The 24,888-nt window shown below is 44.8% G+C and overlaps 1 protein-coding gene across 36 annotated transcripts in view; it reads left to right on the forward strand.

Annotated features, from left to right (window-relative positions):
- LOC128827008 (isoniazid-induced protein IniB-like) overlaps positions 1-24,888 on the forward strand; it is a 93,056-nt gene that overhangs the window by 6,884 nt on the left and 61,284 nt on the right. For 22 of the 36 annotated variants that reach the window (XM_054010656.1, XM_054010657.1, XM_054010664.1 and 19 more), the window contains 6 exons: positions 39-71; positions 2,196-2,228; positions 4,246-4,278; positions 6,081-6,113; positions 7,209-7,241; positions 11,207-11,239. In XM_054010656.1, the coding sequence (XP_053866631.1) occupies positions 39-71; positions 2,196-2,228; positions 4,246-4,278; positions 6,081-6,113; positions 7,209-7,241; positions 11,207-11,239 (198 nt within the window). The remainder of the gene's footprint in view (positions 1-38; positions 72-2,195; positions 2,229-4,245; positions 4,279-6,080; positions 6,114-7,208; positions 7,242-11,206; positions 11,240-24,888) is intronic. The other 14 variants (XM_054010658.1, XM_054010682.1, XM_054010683.1 and 11 more) reach the window with 12 other exon arrangements.

The following is a 24,888-nucleotide window of genomic DNA, read 5'->3' on the forward strand; positions in this document are numbered from 1 at the left end:
AGCTGGGAATTACCTGATCCTGCTCTATTTCCTTGCAGAATGCCTTGGGTCTTGCTGGAAATGCTGTTGAGGTGAGTACTCAAGATACATTTTATTGTCAGGTTGCTTTATATTACATCAGTATCTCTTCACAAGCCCAAATCCTGAGACCAATGGTCAGGTGGAATAGCATGGACGCATATCGCCATAATGCAGAGGGAGTTGAATGAACTCTCTGAAATTTCCTTATTGATAAAGGCCATTGGTCTCTTTGACAATCTCGGCGTTGGATTTGGACAATCAGGCTTGTAATGTCAGATCTGACCAATGGTATAAATAGAGCTGCTAACTCCTCTTCCCCACTTTGGAAGAAACATGAAAACCAAGATTAAGCTCCTGCTCATGGCTGCCTTTCTCCCCATCTCCATGTTTTACCAGAAGGGAAGCTGCGCTTTCCCACTAGAAGCACTACTGGTAAACATGGAAATACTCCTGGCAGTAACACTTTCTCCTGTTTCCTTGCTGCCAAAGGTGGATTGTTCTGGGACGATCTCTTTGCACTCCCTGTAGCTGAGTTTGAATTCTCTGAGGCCCATCTACACTGAAAACTCACATTGGCAAAGCTCAGGGGTGTGAAAAATGAACACTCTTGAAAGAAGCAGCTATTCCAACTTAACCCCCGTGTAGACAGTACTCGGTGGACGGAAGAATTTTAGCTAACACCTCTCGGGTAGGCGGAGCGTCTACACTGAAGTGCTTCAGTGCTGCACTCTAGAGCTGCACTCTGCTTCTGTAGCATTTTAAGTGTAGACAGATCCTGAGTAACAGCAGTGGGGGGAGGAGGCTAACGGGTTTTCATCACCAATTAAGAAAACTGTAGATGTGCTGTTGTGCTCAGAGATCTCAAAAGCCTCGTTTGTTCCAAATTTCAGACTTGATGTGTACATGTAGGTGAGACGTGGTTTGTGTGCAGAAGACAGAGAGAGGCTCTCACTCACTGACAACTGCTTACTCTGCCATGTCCTTCCACATTTAGACCAACAAGTGTAGCAGTGGTCAGTGATTCGGGGGGGTCATTCATTGATGACTCAAGCAGAGACGGCTTGGGCTTGATTCCCCAAAGTGCTGAACACAACCAGCTATGCAATGAGCTCCCCTCTTCCATGTTCAATAATTGTTGAAAGCAACCCAGACGATGCTCAGTCATTTTTGAAAGAAGAAAAAAGTAGAACTAGTTGAAATTTGTCAATCTAATCTTTTTTCTTTGTAACCAAAAATGAATGTTTTCAAAATGAAAAATTGCATTGAAAAGTGTGATACTTCCTTTTTTCCTGATTTTTCAATGAAAATAATGAAAACTAAAAAGGAAAAAAGTTTTGAGCTTTGTCATTTGATTCCTAAGACCCATTTTTGCAAATAGAGTTGAAATGCTATTTGTCCTCGAAATGTCCCCAAGACACACTTATAGTTTTTCAAACAGCTTCAGATAAGAAGAAAGAAGGGGGTGGTGGTGGAAATAAATGAAAAAACAACAACTTTTTTTCTGAAAACACATTGACAATATTTTTACAAAAATTCATGTTGTAAAATTTGAACCAGCTCTAATTCTTATCTTGCGGAGTCAGACTCAAGAAAGGAAGCACCAAAATTCCCGATTCTGGAGGTTAATCTGACCCCTAAGAAGCAAGGGTAGGGGGGCTATTTCTCATCGCAGAGCTGTCTGTGGCCATGTCGGAAATGCAGACTTCTCCTGGCACAGGCCTATCAGTACGGGCTATGCCACACTGGAGTCTTGTGTCCAGTTTTGGGCCCCCCACTACAGAAAGTCTGTGGACAAATTGGAGAGAGTCCAGTGGAGGGCAACGAAAATGATCAGGGGCCTGGGGCACATGACTAGAAGGGTGATGCTGTCAGCATACCGAACATCCATCGGGGAAGTGGAGTGCCTATATTGGGAGAAAAAGACCTTCTGTTGGCATGCACAGCATGTTCCGCAGGGGAATTGCAGGGGAATGCAGACATGGCTGTATTTTGCTTTGGGGGGGGGGAATATGCTATACTAGCAAAAGCGCACTAATATACCAGTATCGCTATACTGGGAAAGCGCTCCTACTGTAGAACCGACCTGGGAAACTATTGCCACTGTGAGGAATCAGCTATTGAAATGATACTGGAGAAAGAGCAGGGTGAAGTAACTCCTAGCTATCTCCTTACAGGGTGTCCTGAGACCAGTTGGAGAAGCTGCTGGGGTGAGTTCTGTAGATTTACTTTATTGTCAGGCTGTTTTATATTATCTCAGTACCTCTTAGCAAGCCCGAACCCTGAGACCTATGGAAAATTGGAGTACCCTGGACACATGTTCAAAGACTGGCGCTAAACACAAAGCAATGGGCTTCCAAGTCCCATGGGTCATGTAAGTGTTAATCCAAGTGTTCTTTGCAGTTTCAATGCTCCCATTATACTGGGTTCCTGTGGGCTCCGTTCATTATAATCACTTCCCAGGTGGACTCATACATACTGTGAGCTGTGATACACTGGGAATCCTGTCATTCTGCATGCGAGAGACTGGAGATAATAGTATCACCTTGGGCAATCACATACATGGCCTCATCTATACAAGGAGCAGATCCCAAGCTGGTGTAAGTTAGTGTTGCTCTATCAATGTAAGTGGAGTCAGATCTGTCTCAAAGGGGTAGCCGTATTAGTCTGGATCTGTAAAAAGCAACAGAGGGTCCTGTGGCACCTTGAAGACTCACAGATGTATTGGAGCATAAGCTTTCGTGGGTGAATGCCCACTTGGTCAGACGCATGTAATGGAAATTTCCAGAGGCAGGTATAAATATGCAGGCAAGAATCAGTCTGGAGATAACGAGGTTAGTTCAATCAGGGAGGGTGAGGCCCTCTTCTAGCAGTTGAGGTGCGAACACCAAGGGAGGAGAAACTGCTTTTGTAGTCGGCTCTCTTATTGGTCCGGTTTCCCATCATGTTCAGAATCTGGAGTTTCAGGTGCTGCTTTATGAATTGGTGGTCATGGGGCCGGCTATGATTACAGACCCCTTACAAACCATAAAGGCCATGCTCAGAAACTCTAGGGACAGCATGTAGCCATATTACACAGGGAGGTAAATCAACTCTAACCTTTCCTCATTGATAAAGGAGATTGGTCTCTTTAACAGTCTAGGTGTTGAGTTTGAGCAATCAGGCTTGTAACATCATATACGACTAGTGGTATCGATGGAGCTGTAAACCCCTCGGACTCAATACTTCATAATCGGAGGAATCAAACAGTAACCAACATTAAGCTCCAAATCATGGCTGCCCTTCCCCCCATCTCCACCCTTTACCGAAAGGGAAGCAGTGCTTTGCCGGTAGAAGCTCTGCTGGTAAAAGTGAAAGTACTACTAGGATTAATACTTTGTATTAGAATGATGATTTTCTCTGTGAAATATGAACTTAAATGTCTCCTTTTTCTTTCTGCCCAGTGATGAATTGTTCTGTGACGATCTCTTAGCATTCCCTGTGGCTGAGCGTGAATTGTCTGAGACACCTTCTCTACTGAAAACTCACATTGATATAGCTACATCTCTCATGAGCGTGAAAAATCCACACTCCTGAAAGAAGTAGCTGTTCCGACCTAACCCTCATTGTAGACAGTGCTAGATAGGTGGAAGAATTTTACACTTCACCTAGGTACTGCCCCACAGGGATGTGGATTAACTATAGCAACAGGAGAGTGCCTCCTGTCACGGTAGCGAGTGTTTACAGGACAGGCATTTTAGTGCTGCATTCTGTGGTTTTGCTGGTATTGCTGGGCCTGGTTTACACTAAAAAGTTCTGCCAGCATCGTTACATTCACTAGCGGATGAAAAAAATCACCCCCTCCTGGAAAACAGCGATACTGAAAAATCTCCGGCATGGAGGCAACTATACCAACACAGGGGTGAGTCTCTCAGCTTACTGAACGTCCAGTGGGGAGCTGGTGTTATTAGATTATTGGGTCAGACCAAGTCCTGATGTCAGCATATGCAGCCTGTACTCTAGGACCTATGCGGGCATAGGCTCTGTAGCATAGACATAGCCACTTTTCGCTTTCCCAGGAGAATAGGCGATACCAGCAAAAGCACACTAGTATACTGGTAGATCTGCACTGGCAAGGCGCTCCTAGTGTAGAACTGGCTGGTAACGCTATTGCTATTGTGAGAAATCAGCAACTTGGAAATGATATTGGAGAAGGCAGTTTCTTGATCCTGCTCTATTTCCTTACAGGGGCTCCTGCGTCCGGTTGGAGGTCTTGTTGAGGTGAGTACTCAAAATGACTTTGCTGTCCAGCTGTTCTATATTATCATAGTATCTCTTAGCAAGCCTGAACCCTGAGCCCAGTGGTCAGCTGGAATAGCCTAGACACACATGGAAAGAGTGAGGTAAAACACAAAGCTATGGGCTTCCTATTCCAACAAGCGCACATAAGAATTACAGATCCCCAGCCGGTATAAATGATCCATAGCTTCACTGGAGCCAACGGGCCAGATTCCAAATGGGTGTAAATCAGCATTGCTGTATTGGAGTTAATGCTCCAGGCTAAACTGAGGCACATCCGTTGGAGGCAGGACAGGGGCTAGAAGCGTCACTGGTGCTGTGCCTGTGAGGACTGGAAATTCACTTTGCTGAAACCGGCTGTTACCTTGCCCTGACACTCTTCACAGAAAAAGGCCAGGTTAAATCCCAGAAGCCAATTCCCTTAACAGGTAGGGTTTGCAATTCTGCTAAGTGAGAGATCCTTGGCAGTCCTATTGTCACTCATAACGGAAAATCACACCAATAAAAGGGCTCCCATATTTCAGAATCTGGAGGTTCAGGTGCTACTTTATAAATAGGTGGTCATAGGCCCAGGTATGATTACAGCCCCCTTACAAACCATAAAGGCCGTGTTCAGAAACACTAGGGACAGCATAGACACACCCTGAGTAGCACTAGTGGGGAGTGGAGGTTAAAGAGTGTTTGTCAGGCATTAAGAATGTTCTTTAGTTCTATTATTGTGCTCCGATATCTCTTACTCCCCCATATCCATTACTCATATAGACCAACAAGTGCAGTACTTCGCAGTGATCCAGGGAGTCACATTCTTTGTGGGCTCAAGCAGAGATGACTTAGACTCATTCCCAAAATGAGGTGACTACACTCAGCTGTGCATTCAGCTCCCCTCACATGTTTTCTACCTTTTTTGAAAACTAGAAACAGGATGCTCCGCCATTTTTGAATTGAGAAAAATGCAGAGCAAGTGGAAAATTTGTCACTTTAATATATTTTGTATTTTTCATGAAAAAAGATTTCTTTTCATATGAAAATTTTAATGGAAAAAGTTTCTTCCATTTTTTCTTTTTTTTTCAATGAAAATAAGAAAAAACAAAAGAAGTTTTGAATTTTGTCATTTCATTCCCCACGGTCCAATTTCCAAATAGAGTTGAAATGCTATTTTTCTTTGAAATTTACACATTTATAATTTTTCAAAGAGCTCCAGAGAGGGAGAAAAAAAGGGGGAAGTAAATGAAAAAAAAAAAGCAAAACTTTTTCATTCCTGATTTTGTTAAAAAAAGTATTAATTAGATTTCTGGGGGGAAAAATTAATTTTTTTTAAATTTATTACAAAAAATGTTGATCATCCCTAATTCTTATCTTGAGGGATCAGAGTCACGAAAGGAAGCTTCCATAGTCCAAATTCTGGAGGTTAAACTCACCCCTGTGAAGCAGGGATAGGGGGGCTGTTTCCTTTCGCAGAACTCTCTGGGGCCATGTCTACAATACAGACTTCTGCTGGCATAGCTCCATCTCTATGGGATGTAAAAAAGTTCACGTCAGCATGTGGATCCTCTCCCCTAGGGCCGATGCAGGCACAGGCTCTGTAGTGTAGACATGGCCTCATCTCCCGTTCAGAGGAGAACAGGCGATACCAGCAAAAGCACACTAGTATACTGGTAGAACTGCACAGGCAAAGCGCTCCTAGTGTAGAACTGGCTGGTAACACTATTGCCATTGTGAGGAATCAACAACCTTGAAATGATATTGGAGAAGGAGTTTCTTGATCCTGCTCTATTTCCTTACAGGCGGTTGCGCGTCCAGTTGGAGGTCTTGTAGGGGTGAGTACTCAAAATTACTTTGCTGCCCAACTGTTTAATATGATCATTCCAGAGGACATGCTTCCATGCTGATGACTGGATCTGTTTGATAATAATCCAAAGCAATGTGCGGACTGACACACGTTCATTTTCATCACCTGAATCAGATCCACCAACAGAAGGTTGATTTTCTTTTTGAGTTGTTCGGGTTCTGTAGTTTTCACATCTGAGTGTTGCTCTTTTAAGACTTCTCACAACATGTTCCACACCTTGTCCCTCTCAGATTTTGGAAGGCACTTCAGATTCTTAAGCCTTGGGTTGAGTGCTGTTGCTATCTTTAGAAATCTCACATTGGTATCTTCTTTGTGTTTTGTCAAATCTGCAGTGAAAGTGTTCTTAAAACAAACAGCATGTGCTGGGTCATCATCCGAGACTGCTATAACATGAAATATATGGCAGAATGTGGGTAAAACACAGAGCAGGAGACATACAATCTCCAACAATGAGTTCAGTTACAAATTTAATTAACACATTATTTTTTTGAACGAGTGTCACGAGCACGGAAGCATGTCCTCTGAAATGGTGGCCAAAGCATGAAGGGGCATATGAATGTTTAGCATATCTGGCACGTAAATACCTTGCAAGGCCGGCTACAAAAGTGCCATGCGAACGCCTTTTCTCACTTTCAGGTGACACTGTAAATACGAAGTGGGCAGCATTATCTCCCGTAAATGAAAACAAACTTGTTTGTCTTAGCGATTGGCTGAACAAAAAGTAGGATTGAGTGGAATTGTAGGCTCTAAAGTTTTACATGGTTTTGTTTTTGAGTGCAGTTATTTTAAAATAAAATCTACATTTGAAAGTTGCACTTTCACACAAAAGAGATTGCATTACAGTCCTTGTATGAGGTGAATTGAAAAATACTATTTCTTTATATCGGAAGGACAGAACAGGTCGTGCTGGTGGGGGAGTGGCACTAGATGTGAAAGCTAGTCCTGGAACCCCCAAGGCGAGAGTGTAGAACTGGCTGGTAACACTATTGCCATTGTGAGGAATCAACAACCTTGAAATGATATTGGAGAAGGAGTTTCTTGATCCTGCTCTATTTCCTTACAGGCGGTTGTGCGTCCAGTTGGAGGTCTTGTAGGGGTGAGTACTCAAAATTACTTTGCTGTCCAACTGTTTAATATGATCATTCCAGAGGACATGCTTCCATGCTGATGACTGGTTCTGCTCGACAATGACCCAAAGCAATGTGTGCACTGACACACATTAATTTTCATCACCTGAATCAGAGGCCAACAACAGAAGATTGATTTTCTTTTTGGGTGGGCCACTGCGGGGAGCCCTGGGCCCTTTAAATCACTGCTGGAGCCCTGCTGCTGCTACCGCGATGTAACAGGGTTTCACCTAATTTGGATTTTTGGCTCCCAAGGACCACGTTATATCAGGGTGGAGCCCTGCTGCTGCTACCCCTGAGGAACCCGCAGCGGTGCTCGGCTGGCGATTTAAAGGGCGCGGGGATCCGGCTGCTGCAGGGAGCTCCGGGCCCTTTAAATCACCGCTGGAGCCCTGCCGCCGCTACCCCGATGTAACGGGGTTTCACCTATTTTGGATTTTTGGCTCCCAAGGACCGTGTTATATTGGGGTAGAGGTGTACAGTAAAGAACAGAATTACCACACACCTAGATGAACACAATTTGTTGGGGAAGAGTTAACATGATTTTTGTAAAGAGAAATCATGCCTTACCCATCTACTAGAATTCTTTGAGGGGGTCAACAAGCATGTGGACAGGGGATCCAGTGGATATAGTGTACTTAGATTTCCAGAAAGCTTTTGAGAAGGTCCCTCATCAAAGATTGTTAAGCAAAGTGAGCTGTCATGGGATAAGAGGGAAGATCCTCTCATGGATCAGTAATTGGTTAAAAGATAGGAAACAAAGGGTAGGAATAAATGGTCAGTTTTCAGAATGGAGAGAGGTAAATAGTGGTGTCCCGCAGGGGTCTGTACTGGGACCAGCACTACTCCACATATTCATAAACAATCTGGAAAATGGGATAAACAGGGAGGTGGCAAAATTTGCAGATGATACAAAACTACTCAAGATATTTAAGACCAAAGCAGACTGTGAAGAGTTACAAAGGGATCTCACAAAAACTGGGTGACTGGGCAACAGAATGGCAGATAAGAACATAAGAACATAAGAAAGGCCGTACCATGTCAGACCAAAGGTCCATCCAGCCCAGTATCCTGTCTACCGACAGTGGCCAATGCCAGGTGCCCCAGAGGGAATGGACCTAACAGGCAATGATCAAGTGATCTCTCTCCTGCCATCCATCTCCACCCTCTGACAGACAGAGGCTAGGGACACCATTCCTTACCCAGCCTGGCTAATAGCCATTAATGGACTTAACCACCATGAATATATCCAATTCTCTTTTAAACGCTGTTATAGTCCTAGCCTTCACAACCTCCTCAGGTAAGGAGTTCCACAAGTTGACTGTGCGCTGCGTGAAGAAGAACTTCCTTTTATTTGTTTTAAACCTGCTGCCTATTAATTTCATTTGGTGACCCCTAGTTCTTGTATTGTGGGAATAAATAAATAACTTTTCCTTATCCACTTTCTCCACATCACTCATGATTTTATAGACCTCTATCATATCCCCCCTTAGTCTCCTCTTTTCCAAGCTGAAGAGTCCTAGCCTCTTTCATCTCTCCTCATATGGACCCGTTCCAAACCCTTAATCATTTTAGTTGCCCTTTTCTGAACCTTTTCTAGTGCCAGTATAATGAAATTCAATGTTGATAAATGCAAAGTAATGCACATTGCAAAACATAATTCCAACTATAATATACGACAGGGTCTAAATTAGCTGTTACCACTCAAGAAAGATTTTTTTTAATGAAAATTATGAAAAATAAAACCAAAAATGTTTTGAATGTTGTTGATTCCCCAGAGTCCTATTTGCAAATAGAGTTCAAATGCTATTTTTCTTTGAAATTTGCCACAAAACACACCTATAATTTTTCAAACAGCTCTATAAAAGAAGAAAGAAGGGGGGAAAGAAAATGAAAAAATGCAAAACTTTCATTTCAGATTTTGTCAAAAATGAAGCGATACGTTTTCTGGTAAAAAACGGACAATTTGCTAGCAAAAATTCATTACGAAAAATGTTGATCATCTCTAATTCTTATCTTGAGGGATCAGAGTCACGAAAGGAAGCTCCCATAGTCCAGATTCTGGAGGTTAATCTCACCCCTGAGAAGCAAGGATAGGCGGACTGTTTCCCATCACAGAGCGGGCTGGGCCCGTGTCTAAAATACAGACTTTGTTGGCATAGCTTGATCTGTATGGGGTGGGAAGAAGTTTGATTCCTTACTGACATAGCTGCTCTGGCAAAAATCATAGAATCATAGAAGATTAGGGCTGGAAGAGACCTCAGGAGGTCATCTAGTCAAACCTCCTACTCAAAGCAGGACCAACACCAACTAAATCATCCCAGCCAGGGCTTTGTCAAGCCAGGCCTTAAAAACCTCTCAGGATAGAGATTCTACCACCTCCCTAGGTAAGCCATTCCAGTGCTTCACCACCCTCCTAGTGAACTAGTGTTTCCTAATGTCCAACGTAGACCTCCCTCACTGTAGCTTGAGACCACTCCTCCTTGTTCTGTCGTCTGCCACCACTGAGAGCAGCCAAGCTCCATCCTCCTTGGAACTCCCCTTCAGGTAGTTGAAGGCTGCTATCAAATCCCCCCTCATTCTTCTCTTCTGGAGACTAAACAAGACCAGTTCCTTCAGCCTCTCCTTGTAAGTCATGTGCCCCAGCCCCCTAATCATTTTTGTTGCACTCCGCTGGACTCTCTCCAATTAGTTTTCATCTTTTTTGTAGTGGGGGGCCCAAAACTGGACGCAATACTCCAGATGTGTCCTCACGAATGCTGAATAGAGGGGAATAATCGCTTCCCTCAATCTACTGGCAATGCTCCTATTAATGCAAACCAATATACCGTTAGTCTTCTTGGCAACGAGGGCACATTGCTGACTCATATCCAGCTTCTCCTCCAATGTAATCCCCGGGTCCTTTTCTCCAGACCTACTGCTTAGCCAGTCGTTCCCCAGGATGTAGCAGTCCATGGGATTCTTTCGTCCTCAGTGGAGGACTCTGCACTTGTCCTTGTTGAACCTCATCAGATTTCTTTTGGCACAATCCTCCACTTTGTCTAGGTCACTCTGGACCCTATCCCTACGCTCCAGCGTATCTACCTCTCCCCCCAGTTTAGTGTCATCTGTGACCTTGCTGAGGTTGCAATCCAGCACATCATCCAGATCATTAATAAAGACGTTGAACAAAACCAACAGGACCAACCCCGGGGGCACTCCGCTTGATACCGGCTGCTAACTAGACATCGAGCCGTTGATCACTACCCTTGAGCCAGACATCCTAGCCAGCTTTCTATCCACCTTATAGTCCATTCATCCAATCCATACCTTTTTAACTTGCTGGCAAGAATATTGTGGGAGACCATATCAAAAGCTTTGCTAAAGTCAAGATATATCACGTCCACTGTTTCCCCATATCCACAGAGCCAGTTATCTATCAGGTTGGTCAGGCATAATTACTGTAACTGTAGTTATACCAGGCATGATTACTGTAACTGTAGTTATACTATCACGTGCTCTTGGTAGTATTGCTGGGCCTGGTGTACACTTCAATGTTCTGCCAACATCGCTATATCAGCTAGCAGTGTGAAAACACTATGCTGAAAAATCCCCAGCATAGAGGCAACTATACTGGCACAAGAGTGAGTCTCTCAGCTTACTGAACGTCAAGCGGGGAGCTGGTGTTATGATGTTGGAACACGTCCTTAAGTCATCATATGCAGCCTGTACTCTAGGGGCTATGCAGGCATATGCTCTGTAGTGTAGATATGGCCTCATTTCAGAGGAAAATGCGCTATACCAGGAAAAGCACACTAGCGTACTGGTAGAACTGTACTGACAAAGCGCTCCTAGTGTAGAACTGGCTGGTAACGCTCCTGCCACTGTGAGGAATCAACTACATAAAGTGATATTGGAGAAGGGAGTTTCTTGATCCTGCTCTATGTCCTTACAGGAGGTTGTGCGTCCAGTTGGACCTCTTCTTGGGGTGAGTACTCAACAATACTTTGCTGTCCGCCTGTTTTATATAATCATTCATGAGGACATGCTTCCACGCTGATGACTGGTTCTGCGCGATAATAATCCAAAGCAGTGCGGAATGATGCACGTTCATTTTCATCATCTGGGGCAGATGCTACCAACAGAAGGTTGATTTTCTTTTTGGGTGGTTCGCTTTCTGTAGTTTTCGCATTGTAAAAGAGTGTTGCTCTTTTAAGACTTCTGACAACATATTCCACATCTCATTCCTCTCAGATTTTGGAAGGCACTTCAGATTTTTAAACCTTGGGTTGAGTGTTGTAGCTATCTTTAGAAATCTCACCTTCTTTGTGTTTTGTCAAATTTGTCAAAGCACTGCTAGTGTAGAACTGGCTGGTAAAGCTGTTGCCATTGTGAGGAATCAACTACATTGAAGTGATTTTGGAGAAGGGCGTTTCTTGATCCTATCATAACTATTTCCTTCCAGGAGGTCGTACGCCCAGTTGGAGATCTTCTTAATGTGAGTACTCAAAATTATTTTGCTGTCCAGCTGTTTTATATGATTTCAGTACCTCTTAGTAACCCTGAACGCTGAGCCCAGTGTTTAGCTGGAATAGCCTAGACACACATGGAAAGAGTGAGGCAAAACACAAAGCTATGGGCTTCCAAGTCCCACACGGGTGTCTAAGAGTTAATCCAAGTGTTCTTCGCAATTTCAATTCTCCCATTATACAAGTAGGCTATTTATTGCATTTCTGTGGTCTCTCTTCATTATGAACAGGTCCCAGATGGAGTCATACATATTGTGAGCTGTGATTCACTGGAAATCCTGTGAATCTGCATACTTGAGACTGGGGATAATAGTATCTCCACAGGCAATCACATACATGACCTCATCTATACAAGGCAGCAGATTCCCAGATGATGTAAATTGGTGTTGCCCCAATAAAATAAGTGGGGACAGATCAACAACTGGTGTCACTCATCTATAGCTCGATGAACGTTAGTGGGACCAAATGCCCAACTGATGGAAATCAGTCTTAGCTCCAATAAAGTGAGTGAGGCTAGATCCCCAGTTGGTGGAAATGATCTACAACTCCAGGGGCGTCAACGGGCCAGATTCCAAATGGGTGTAAATCCACATCTCTGTATTGGAGATGCACCAGAGTAAACTGATGTAGCTCCACTGGAGTTAGAGCAGAGGTTCGCAGCGTCAGTGGTGCTGTGCCTGTGAGTACTGCAAATTCACTTTGCTTTACGAGTCTGCTACATTACCCTGATAATTTTAACAGAGGCCAGGTTAAGTGATGGAAGCCCATTCCCTTAACGGGTAGCAACTGGCACTCCTAGTTTCTCTCATGATGGTAAATCAGACCAATAATATGGTTCCTATTGTGACGGGATCCCCAGGGTGCAGCCTGGAACTATGGGACTGCTGTGCTCCCTCAACTCTCTCCAGCTTGGGCTGTCTCTCACAATGCCTTGCTAGTGACCAGCAGCAAACCCCTCCAGGTGCTGTTATCACTCAGCACAACCACATGTGGAGCCCCACACTCAGCTAGATTGCATGAATGCTTCCAGAGCCGCTCATAAATCACACAGAGAAGGCACCAGCCAAATTCCCCCAGCTCCCAGCACTGTACCTCAGGAATATACCATCTTGCACTGCTCAAGATGAGCAGTGCACATTTATTGATTGTTTCACCACTTCATCAATGGAAAGTGGATATACACCAGCCTTTGCCAACCTGAGCAGTTTTGCCGCACAATTCATACAAACTCACTGGTAAAGATAAATAGTTAAACAAATGTTTTGACTACAAAAGGTCGATTTTAAGTGATAGGCAAAAAGTCAGAGTTAATTACCAAAATAAAATAAAATATAAGCATGCAGTCTAAGCTCTCAACCCTATTAGACTGGGCACCATCTAGATTAAGCAGTTTTTCTCACCCCACTGTACATGGACATATTGGAGTCCACGTACAGATTTCACCCTTAAACCTGGGCCAGTCTCCTCTACTGGAGTCTTCAGTCTTCTGTGAGTGTCTTTGTTGCTTGCAGCATAGGTGGGGGCAGGAGAAAGGCCAGGCATGGGGCCCCTGTGTCATGAGTCCCCAGCCAAGGTTGAGCAATTCCCTTGGTCTGGCCTCATGCAGGTGAGTCATTGCATTGTAGCTCCCTTGCTGGACAATGACCAGTGATGTCTGTTCAATGGCACCCATCCTGGTGTTGGTTACCTCCCTTGTCATTGTCTTTGTGTAGCTAGTATCTGGGTGCCTCCCAAACCCACAGCATATTTTAGTGAAAACCATACAGCACAATTCTTATAATTTCATATGCATTGCTGCTACACGTGTTTAGATAGAACAATGTCTTTCAGCAGATCATAACCTTTCCCCTGATACCTTACCAGGCGTGCTTTATATGCAAGATCACGGATATATAAAAATGAAGGCACTCCCCAAGGTATAGAGAGTCACACCCATGTTTCAAAATCTGGAGTTTCAGGTGTTGCTTTATAACCTGCTGGCCAAGATCAGTCTATAGCTGCCATTCTCCTCCTCTCCATCCCTTGCCCAAAGGGAAGCAGCGCTGGGCCCGTACAAATGCTGCTGGTAACAATGAAAGCAATGGTAGGAGAAACATACTATCTATTATAATGACGATTTTCTCTCAGAAATATGATCGGACATGTCTGCGCTTTCCTCTTTGCCCAAAGGTGAACTGTTCAGGGACAGTGTCTTAGCATTCCCTGTAGCTGAGTTTGGATTGTCTGAGTGAGCGGGAAGGAGGATGAAAGGTTCTCCTCACTTATTAAGAACATTCTTTACATCTATTATTGTGGTTAGATAGATTAAAAGCAGCTTTTGTCCAAGTCTCAGACTCAGTGTGTACATATGGTTCTAAGAAGTTTGTGTGCTGGAGAAATAGAGGCCCTCACTGACTGACATTCGCTTACTATGCCGTTTCCCTTACGCATTTAGGCCAACAGGAGGAAAAGTTGTCACTCATTTAGGGGTCGCATAGTTGTGGGTTTCAAGTACAGATCCCTGGTGCTCGATTTCAAAAGGTGCCAAGCACCCTGGGCTACAACAGAAGTCAGTAGAGGCTCTGGGACAATTTGCCGTGACACAAGCACCTCAGCTGCTTCTGCCAGGGATAGGAGCTAACCAGCCTCATCCCAATGACACAGGAAGTCAATGGAAACAAATAACTTTCTTGTTTTTTCTCTCTAAAGGGTTTACTGGGGAAATGATCTGTGGTGAGTATCTCAAGTTCTTTCTCTTGGAGAATCTCTTGCATTATCTTGGCAGCTCTCATAATGGGAATTGAGACTGGAGCCATTTGAGTTAAAGGAGGCACCCTTAGTATATATCATGGTACAACCTCAGTGAAAGGAACAAAGTGCCCCCCCTCTTGCTGCTGGCCACCACCTTGGCACACTGAGCAGCATCTGCGAATGGCATGAAACTGTTTGTTTCAGCTGCTGCCTTTAGTCCATGCCAAGGAGTAACAACTAGCCAGCAGAAACAAAGCTTTACCTTTTAGTTTATGAGGTGTCATTTTCCTGCTTGGCTGGTAGTTAGAGAGGGGATGGGTGAGTGTCAGGCTCAAATTCATGTTAATAACAGAGAACACCACTAGCACAATTCATAGGTTCATACATTTTAAGGCCAGAAGGGACCATTCCATTCAGCTAGTCTGACCTCCTGCATAACACCGTCCAGGGAATTTCATCCAGTCATTCCTGCAACAAGCCCATGATTTCTAGGTGAGCTAGGACACACCTTAAAGAAAGATATCCTGTGTAGAGTCCTCACCAGCGCCTACATGTTTTAAGACTGTAAGTTGCGTTTTCAAAAGTGAGGTTCACTTCGGTACTTCATATCCCCGGACTTTCAACAGGACTCAGGCTCCTAAGTGCTTACGTCAATTTTGAATGTGGGACTTGAACTTGGACTCCTAAGTCACTTATCAAAGGGGTAGCCGTGTTAGTCTGGATCTGTAAAAGCAGCAAAGAGTTCTGTGGCACCTTATAGACTAACAGACATTTTGGAGCATGGGCTTTCGTGGGCGAATGCCCACTTCCTCGGATGCATGTAACTTAGTTGCTCATGCAAATTTTATGCCAAGACTTGATTGACAGACTTCAAGTGATGGAGAATCCACCTTGTCCCTTGGTAACTTCCCCGTTTGATGGTTGTGTTCATGTAAAAGGGAATGTCTCCAGTTCACCTGTTCCTAGTTAAGTGCCTCCCAGTGGGTCCTGATAGAGGGCTCCTGGCCTCGAAAAAGACTCAGGCAGCAGTTGAGAAAGGAGTCAGGCTGGAGAAGCAGGGAGCTGTTAAGAATTGCTAGGAGAGAACTGTCTGAGATCTGAGAAGGCAGCAGTGGAAGATGTTGGGGAAGAGACCTGTGCAGAGAGAGAACTTCCGAGAGCTGTTAGCATAGTGCTGTGGATGGAGGCCATTGGAGAGAACTGGCCAGAGCAGGGAAACCCTGCTGAACGGAAGGTGTGTGCAGAGGTCCCTAGGTAAAGGGGACAAACTAGCTGAGTCAAGGCACGCACAGCCAAGAAGCAGAGGGTTATTTCTAGACCAAGGCTCTCCGGAGATGTTGCTTAGCAGGGGTAGGACTCACAGGCAAAGGGGCCTGAAGTGTGGAACACTGTGGGGAGCCCTCTCGCAGAAGACCTGTACTGAGCGCTGTGGGAGAACAGAGGTAAGAAGGATGGAGAATCACCGAAGATGTGGAGGCCCTAGAATGGGGCCCAGAAGAACTGGAGAACAGTGTGGTTGTTGCCTCTCAGGAGCATAGGCGCCAATTCCGTGCGTGTTCTGGGGCTTCCATTAGCCAAACCTGGAAGAATGTACTGCACTGGCTTTGTGACATGCTTCCTCTCCACAACAAGTTTTCGTGATCTCACAGCAGCCACTTCACCACCAGGTTCATGGCCCACAGATCAGGAGCAGGGCAGAGGGCTACTCTCAACATCACTGGGCTGCCCCCTTCAAACACACACGGCTTCTTCCCCTTCCCTCCTGTCACCCTCTCCATTGAATGCAATGCTGGGAAGTGCAATGCTGTCTCCTTGAAACAGCATCCCCATGGCAGACAGAGTAAACCCTCCCACTGTGTGTAAATACTGACACACTGGCAGGGATCTGAGGAGTGTGGGAACCAGCGCATAAATCCCAGTGGTAGCTCAAATCCCCCAAAGAAAGTTTTAATTTCTAAAATAGCCCTTCCCTTTAACAAATCCAAGAGCTCAGTTCCAGCCCCCCCAAATCTCCCCTTGCCCTCTCCCCGCTCATTTCCCCATCCAATGCCATCAATAGCAGTTTGTAAAGGACACTGCTGTACAATGCACAATACTGTAAGTGAAATGCTGGCTGCCACACACAGCTGTACGGGGCTAGAAAGGGACTAAACTCCTTCAGGGAGTGGGGGAGGGCTCTTGTCTGATTCCCTGGGGGTTACTGGGACCATAATGACCGTTTGCCATCTCTCCCCAGGCCTAAGAATCATGAATTAATAACTCAAACGCTGACGAAACCGGATTGGCTGACTTCGATGACGACACCTGCCATTACGCTTCCTGTGCTGCTGCTTCACAACTCTCCCACCAATCAAATGCTGACTGAAAATCATGAATCATACTGAATGGGCCTCTAGCTGATTACTGTGACAGTCTTTGATTTTTTATGCTTTTTGCTGTAACAGGGAGCGGAGGGACACTGAGCTCTGTCCCGCAGCTGCCCTGGGCGATGGCGAGCGCTTTGCAAAAAATAAAATAAATACAAATGCACAAAAAATGTTCAGTAGCTGGGTTTTTATTTTTACTTTTTAGTAAATTAAATTTCCTTCCAGGCTGGCATAGGATTTGCTCCACTGTAAACGCTGACACTATTGTTAGTCAATTCCCAACTCTTTGTAGGGAATGATTACTGTATGCGGGGGGGAAAGACACTCTGTTCTCCAGTATTGCTCCCTCTCCCTCAGTGGGGAAACCGGGACAGCAGCAGCACTGGGGAAAATGACTAATGGAGTGACACACAAACCCAGAAGAGCAGGAGGGACGAGTACCTGTAAACTGAGCTACAGAACTACACTACCAGGGCCGCGACTGAGAGAACGTGTGGCAAGTTTTCCTTTCAGGGTAGATGTTCCAGCACATAATCCCTAAAGTCTAGAGGTGCCTCCTTGCACTCCATAAAACGATCCTTTTCCAGAACAGTTACACTCTTTTTCCCTGAACATCAGACTAGACACCACTCCCATTAAATCAACCCATAAACTGCACCTCAGTCTTGCTTCTTCAAAGGACACAGATTAGGGATAAATTCATATGAAGGTTTAATTTGTTCTCAATTATTCTGGGCTTCAGCCACTTCCACTGGCTTCTCAGCCTCTTCCAGCCCAGCTCCCTACGTCCGGACTGTCACCCTCTATCCTTCATGTGAGACACAAAACCTTTTCCCCAAAAGACACTGGGGTTGGGCTTTGCAAAGAATCCTAAAGCAGTTAGGGGAGCTGGATACCAAACTTCCTTCGGTCTGTCTGCAAATCCCAACCTAGGGAACAGAATAATATTTTGCAAAGCAGATGGGAGCAGGGCTGCTCTTTTTGATCACTCCACTCACAACATGTCGACCGCTGCTGGAAATAAAAGTGGCAGCTCTTCCTGAACCCCTCTCCACATTCGCATGACTCTACTGGATTGTTGTTAAACCAATAAAAACGAGCAGGATCTTATTAAAGGGGACAAGATAAAGATGCCACATTTATTATGATAACAATTTGATTTCTGAGCAATAACTAATATTTTAATCCTTATACACACACATTATACCTAATACCTACACACACATACACACACACACACACACATTCACACACACACACACACACATCAGATGTTCTGCAGCTGCTGCATAGTTACCAGTCCTGCTTGAGTCTGCGGCTTGAGTTTGCAGCTTGGGTTCGTAGCTTGTGGCGGTAACTGGCCAGGAAAGCCGGGCACAAGGACGAGCTGGGTCTCTCTTGGCCATGCGCCGATGCCCTTCCATGTTGGCAGCAGAATGTTACCCTCCTCCAAAGTTTTCCATCTCACCCATCCTTTTTTGTAGGCTTTAGTTTGAATCCAGAGTCTATAGGTCCTCCTGTGTCACGCTGCCTCCACGATTGATCACCCGTCAATTGCAGACATGACTTTCTCTTGTCTGCATCTTCAGCCGTTGGTGTTTGAACTCTATTTAATCAGGACAGGCTGGGGCTGGTGGTTGATTCCATCATCCATACATACCTCATTCACACAGCTAAACTAAACTAATAAGATTACAGCAGAGTTTGCAAAAATGAAGGTTGCAGCAAGCCCTTACAAAATGGAGTAAGCGTTTTAAAATGGGGTTTGAATTACAATATGGCAAACAGTGAACAGAAGTTACAATATAGACAAGTATAATGGATGGCAAACAGTGAACAGAAGTTCCACTGTAGGCAAGTGTAATAAATGATGAACAGAAGTTACAATACTGAAACAGTGCAAGTCTCAGTGATTTAAGCAGGAATTGGATTGATAGTGAAACGTACAAAGGCAGCTGACTGAACAGCTATGGCTCTTAACAAGCATCTTAATTGTTAATTAGTCAGTTATTGGGGTAACCGGTTTTAAGAATGAATATTGTTTCATTCATAAAACTTTACTTATGAAGTTACATTAATAAAGTGAACAATTAAAAACAATTTCATTCATCAGTTCTACATTGTGACTGCAAAAGCAGCCACTTCCACACAACCGGTTAGGAAGCTGTCAAAGCTTTGATCCAGTGCCCCATCAGACTGCTGTGAGGGGACACAGCCACTGGTTTCCACGTCTTTCAAGCCTCCAGAGTCTGGACAGACAGGAGCCGAGAGACTGGCCCTGTCTTGGGGTCCTTATGCACACGCCCAGTGTCCTGATCTATCTAGCACCCCCTCCTGAGAGTTGCAACCATGGGGTCCAACCACCCAGTTGCTAGAATCAGTGCGGACTCCTCTGACTCCCCCGTAGCTTAAACTCACCCTCTTCCAGAATCCCACCGAAGATAGGAGCCTTCCAGTTTAACTCTCCCAGGGGCGCCATGATAAGGTGAAACATGTAACATGGAGAGTCAGACTTTGCATGGGATTCTAAAATACTATTGCACTTCACTTAAGCACAAGAAATACACAGAGAGAGCAGATCATATAGAAACCCACAAATATCCTAAACACAATGCCCCTCACTCTGGCTCACCCTTCCCTTGGGAGTCCTTTGGGGACCATCTATGTTTAGGCAGGCAGGGTTCCCCCACCTCATCAGGCTCTTCCAGCTGTTCCCCTCGACTTGGACTGGTGACAACGGCCGAAGACCCCAAATAGATCAACTCCTGCCTTTCTACCCTTCCAATCCCCGTCAGGTGTGACCCCTGGATCTGTCTCCTCAGGCAACTTCATTGCCAGTGGCCCACTCCCTGACAAACAGATCCTCCAGGTCCGGAGCCAGTCTACTCTCTAGGATGTTTGTATTTGAATAGGGGACCATCCCAATTTCATGACTCTCTACTGTCAGTGCTGAATCATTGCACCTTGGCATTTCCGTCTACCATAGAGACAAAGAGATCACAGAGAAGACCCCCTCCCGCCCCCACATTCAAAATGGAGTTTGCAATCTAATAAAGATACAGATGGACAGTTCATAAGCTCATACAGAACTCATAAACTGCATGGACAGATTCCCAAATCATCAAGAAGCCATGTCAAAACTTAGCCTACAAAGGATAGAGTCCACTATTAAATCTTAAGAAAATGCAGGTGTAACCCATGCCTACCCTGTGCGGCTGTGTGCCCTCTAGCAGCAGGACAACACACAGGTGTATTAGTCAGCAACTGACTTTGCACAAACAAAGATAACTCTTTCAGCTCTGGCATGATTTCAGATGTAGCTAGCCAGGGTTCAGTCCCCCCCGATGGCTCCTTCCCTGGTGAGTTTTGTCAGAAGAGATGGTCCATATGAGGATTTGAGCTGCAATGGAACTCGGAAAGTTGGGACGAGCTTTCGCAGCCAGGGCAGCTTTTAGCTCATGGTGATGAGGGTATGATCACCATTATTAGACATTGTGGCTCTCTGCTCCCTCTAGTGGTGGCTGATTGTTGGTGACACTCCATGTATTTGTGATTTATACCTACAAGGTATCTTTACACAAACAGGGCATTTTAAAGTGCCCTTTATATCAGGCCAACATTTTCCAAAAGTAACTAGTGATTCTGGGAAGCCCAAATTGACATGCCTTCAAAGAGAGCTGATTTTCACAGGTTGGATGCTCTGCAAAAGGCGTTTTGAGTTGTGCTCCCAAAATCACTAGTCACTTCTGAAAATACATTTAAATAATGATAAAACAAATGCCCAAAGAAAAATCTCCAGGTGCCTCAACTCACCCATATCAATCAATTAAGGTAACAACACAGCCCTATTAGTCCCTCCCCAGAAAAGTACCTTCAACCTTCCCCACAGCGGTTCCCTATTTATCACGACCCCAGGCATCAGCAGATAGAGGTGCCACAATCCATTTTCCTCTGCACAGCGTGACCTCGCATGGACGATGCATGTGAAGTCAGGAGACATTGAGAATGCCATTTTGCTCTATGATGTGGCATCCTCCACACAGCAGGACCCTGCACATACCACACGTATGAGTTCATGCGGCATGGAAGATGCCATTTAGTAGAGCAAATTGGCATCGTCTATGAGGCGTGATGTCGCATGCAACATACATGTGAGTCATGCTGTGCTGAGGATGCCATTTTGCTCTCCAAAATCTTAGAATCATAGGACTGGAAGGGACCTCGAGAGGTCATCTAGTCCAGTCCCCTGCACTCACGGCAGGACGAAGTATTATCTAGACCTTCCCTGACAGGTGTTTGTCCAACCTGCTCTTAAAAATCCGCAACGATGGAGATTCCACCACCTCCCTAGGCAATTTATTCCAGTGCTTAATCACCCTGATAGGAAGTTTTTCCTAATGTCCAAACTCAATCTCCCTTGCTGCAACTTAAACCCATTGCTTCTTTTCCTAGCCTCAGAGATTAAGAAGATCAATTTTTCTCCCTCCTCCTTGTAACAACCTTTTCTGTACTTGAGCACTGTTATCATGTCCCCTCTCAGGCTTCTCTTTTCCAGACTAAACAAACCCAGTTTTTTCAGTCTTCCCTCATAGGTCATGTTTCCTAAACCTTTAATCATTTTTGTTGCTCTTTTCTGGACTTTTTCCAATTTGTCCACATCTTTCCTGAAATGTGGCACCCAGAACTGGACACAATACTCCAGTTGAGGCCTAATCAGTGCAAAGTAGAGCGGAAGAATCACTTCTCATGTCTTACTTAAAACACTCCTGCTAATAAATCCCAGAATGATGTTCGCTTTTTTTGCAACAGTGTTACACTCTTGACTCATATTATCTGGCTTTCTATGAGTGGGAAATGCAGGTCACAGTCTCTGCAAATGCACAGCAGGATCTGGGTAGAGGTGTTGACGTCACTAGGCCTCACGCTAGGTAACTCGGGAGGGTAGACGACCACAAGTGTCAATAAAGCCTTCCTGCACTAGGCCTATATGAACCAAACTTCTTCCATGTTTAAACTCTAATCAACCTCAAAAGCCAGGTGCAATTGGAATATGTAAGCAACCAGTTATCTGTGTGCAACTCCCTGCTCACACCGGTATCAAGCGGTAATAATGAGGCCTGCATGTTTCTGGCTAAAGAAAAAAAGGACAAAATAACGGTTTAAAGAAGTTACTAACAAGCTAGGCTTATAGGTGCCAAAAATAACTTAACTGCTTAAATGTAATCGTTATTTGCTTAGTAACTGTTACCAGGGAAGGGAGGGCTAAAGGGGAAGAAAGAAAGGGAAAGGGGGGGGTAAAGCTTAACTGCAAAATGTATAAAAGAAGAAAAACTGTTTCTGTTAGTGTGCTTGATTTGAGACGTGCCTGTCTCCTAGCACCGCTTTGGGATCCCAAATAAACTTTGTTTGCTTCTCCACCCCTGGTGTGTTATTGGCGCGAAGCACTCCGGGAAACGAACCTCGCTGTTGCTGTCCTCGGGCCTCTGTGCCGGCAACAGAGGCATCCATGGTTATGTTCTCTGTCTGGATACCAGTGCAGGTGGAGGAGACAGGAGCAGCGTTGGCACTGGTGATGCGGCTCTTCCTAACCATAGCGATTATATTACGTCTCCTCCCACAAACTCCCTCTCAAACACCCCTGTTCCCTCGTTCCCCGTGGTCGTTTAGCCTCTGGCTTTTAAGGCCTTCTCTCCTAGGTCAGCCCTACCCCCTTGTTAATCACACAAGGGGAGGGTGATCACAAGGCTGATTGAGGCTGATCAAAGATGATCCAGGGAAAAAGGCTCAAACAGTCCTCAGACACACAATCCCAACTGACCCTGTAACTTAAATAATCTGAAAGAGAAAGAGAAATACAAACAGCCAAACAACCTGACTCACCCCAAGATGAGTACTCGCCCATTGTTCGTTCAGCAGGGAGATCACCTCACCCTGTCAAACACCCCTGTTTGCGATCCCCAGCTGGCTAGTATTAATGTATTTCTCCTGAAAACGTCCCCATGAGGTAGAGACGTGCTGCTACCCTCATTTTACGAATGGCAAACAGAGAGCCTATGTGATTTGCCCAAGGTCACACAAGAGCTCTGTAGCAGAGCAAAGAAGTCAACTCCTGGCGAGGGCCCTAACCACTGGACAAGGCTTCCTGTCTAACAGCCTTAGACTGGGTCTGAGTTTAGCTCAGTTGGTAAAACATCAGACTTTTAATCTGAGGGTCCAGGGTTCAAGTCCCTGGGCAGGTTTAGGGGGGATCATTTTCCCCTGTGGTATCCTTCAAGAGGCAGCTCTTCAGTACTCCTTGATATAAAGGGGGGAGGGATAGCTCAGTGGTTTGAGCATTGGCCTGCTAAACCCGGGGTTATGAGTTCAATCCTTGAGAGGCCATTTAGGGATCTGATATTCTATGATTCTATGTTCCCATTAGGCTCAAAAGGACCTTAAGTTGTATCTTCACTGCAGGGTTAACTTGAGTTATGAACATGCAAGTTACGCCTCTCGAGTGAGAATAAATTACTTCTCGAGTGTAATATCCCCCTCCCACTGCTATATCCACACTGACGCTACACTCACCCCTGTGTGATGCTAGGGCTGCTGGGGGCACATCTCAGGGTTCTTTGACCTGTAGTAAGCTTCTCTTTGGATACCTTCCTAGTGAATTGTGGGATAACTTGTCTGTCCCTTCTTGGCACACCAGTGGAACCGTGGGAATGCACTGGAGGATGAGCAGTACTTGAGTAGCCTGCGTCACTACAGAGACGTCATGTTAGCAGCTGGCAAGCTGCAGTAATTCTAGCTTCACCCTATACCTCGTGACAGGCCAGCCAGCTCCAATGAAAAGCTCACTACACTCAAGCTAAGGGTATTTGTGTGTGGTCTGGACTTGAGTTGAGGCAACACTCAAGTGATAACTCAAGTTAGCTTTGCAGTGAAGACAAGCCCATGTAACTGAGAAACATGTCTTCTATGTTTGTACAGCACCTAGCACAGCAAGGCATTGACTTACTTCTATACAGATGTTAAATAATTATGAAACAATGAGGTTATCTCAGGTGATCTGCTTTTGGGGTCTCTCCAGATTGACTCCTGCTCTACATTATAACATTTAACCCTCTTCAGTAGCATTTCAAACGCACTTTCCGTCCACACACAAAACAGCTTTAGTCAGTTATGGCTGGTTCTAAGCAACGTCACAAAGTGACTCTGCTCTCTGAGGACTAAAGAACAATTCAGCCCAAATCATTCCTGACTCAGTCATTTCATGAGACCTTTAAAAATGGTGTTGGACTCTGGGCAGTATTTGGAGTGGAGCTGACAGATGTCTCTCAGCTCCCTTCTTAGGCCCCTCTACATCTATTCCCTCCCATACCAGGACCCCCACATCATCCTTCCACCCTTCCAAAGAATATCTGTCTGTGCCTATGTTAATGCTACCAGATCATGTCATCACGCTACAAACCATTGGGGTTGTATCTCCACTAACATCCCCACCAGCTGCTAAACCACATTAGATTTACCTGCAGAAACCCGATAAAAGTATGTCAAATTATGAATGGGAAAGAGTAGGCGGAAAGGAAGCTTCTGCTTTCCTTCCCTTGTAATAGAACAACAAGGGGTTATTCAATGAAATTGAATGGAGGCAAATTCAAAATGGAGCCAAAGATCACATAATGTGTAATAACGAGGGCTCTCAAGCGATTAAAAAAATTAATCACAGTTAATCGCACTGTTAAACAATAACAGAATACCATTTATTTAAATAGTTTGGAAGTGTTCTACATTTTCAAATATCTTGATTTCAATTACAACACAGAATACAAAGTGTACAGTGCTCACTTGATATTTATTTTGATTACAAATATTAGCACTGTAAAAAACAAAAGAAATCGTATTTTTCAATTCACCTCTTACAAATACTGTAGTGCAATCTCTTTACCATTAAAGTTGAACTTACAAATGTAGAATTATGTACAAAAAATAACTCTCGTCCCCTAACGCCCCTACTCTACTTGCGCTAC

The sequence above is a fragment of the Malaclemys terrapin genome, chromosome 21, assembly GCF_027887155.1.
Source record: "Malaclemys terrapin pileata isolate rMalTer1 chromosome 21, rMalTer1.hap1, whole genome shotgun sequence".
Classification (NCBI taxonomy): Eukaryota; Metazoa; Chordata; order Testudines; family Emydidae; genus Malaclemys; species Malaclemys terrapin.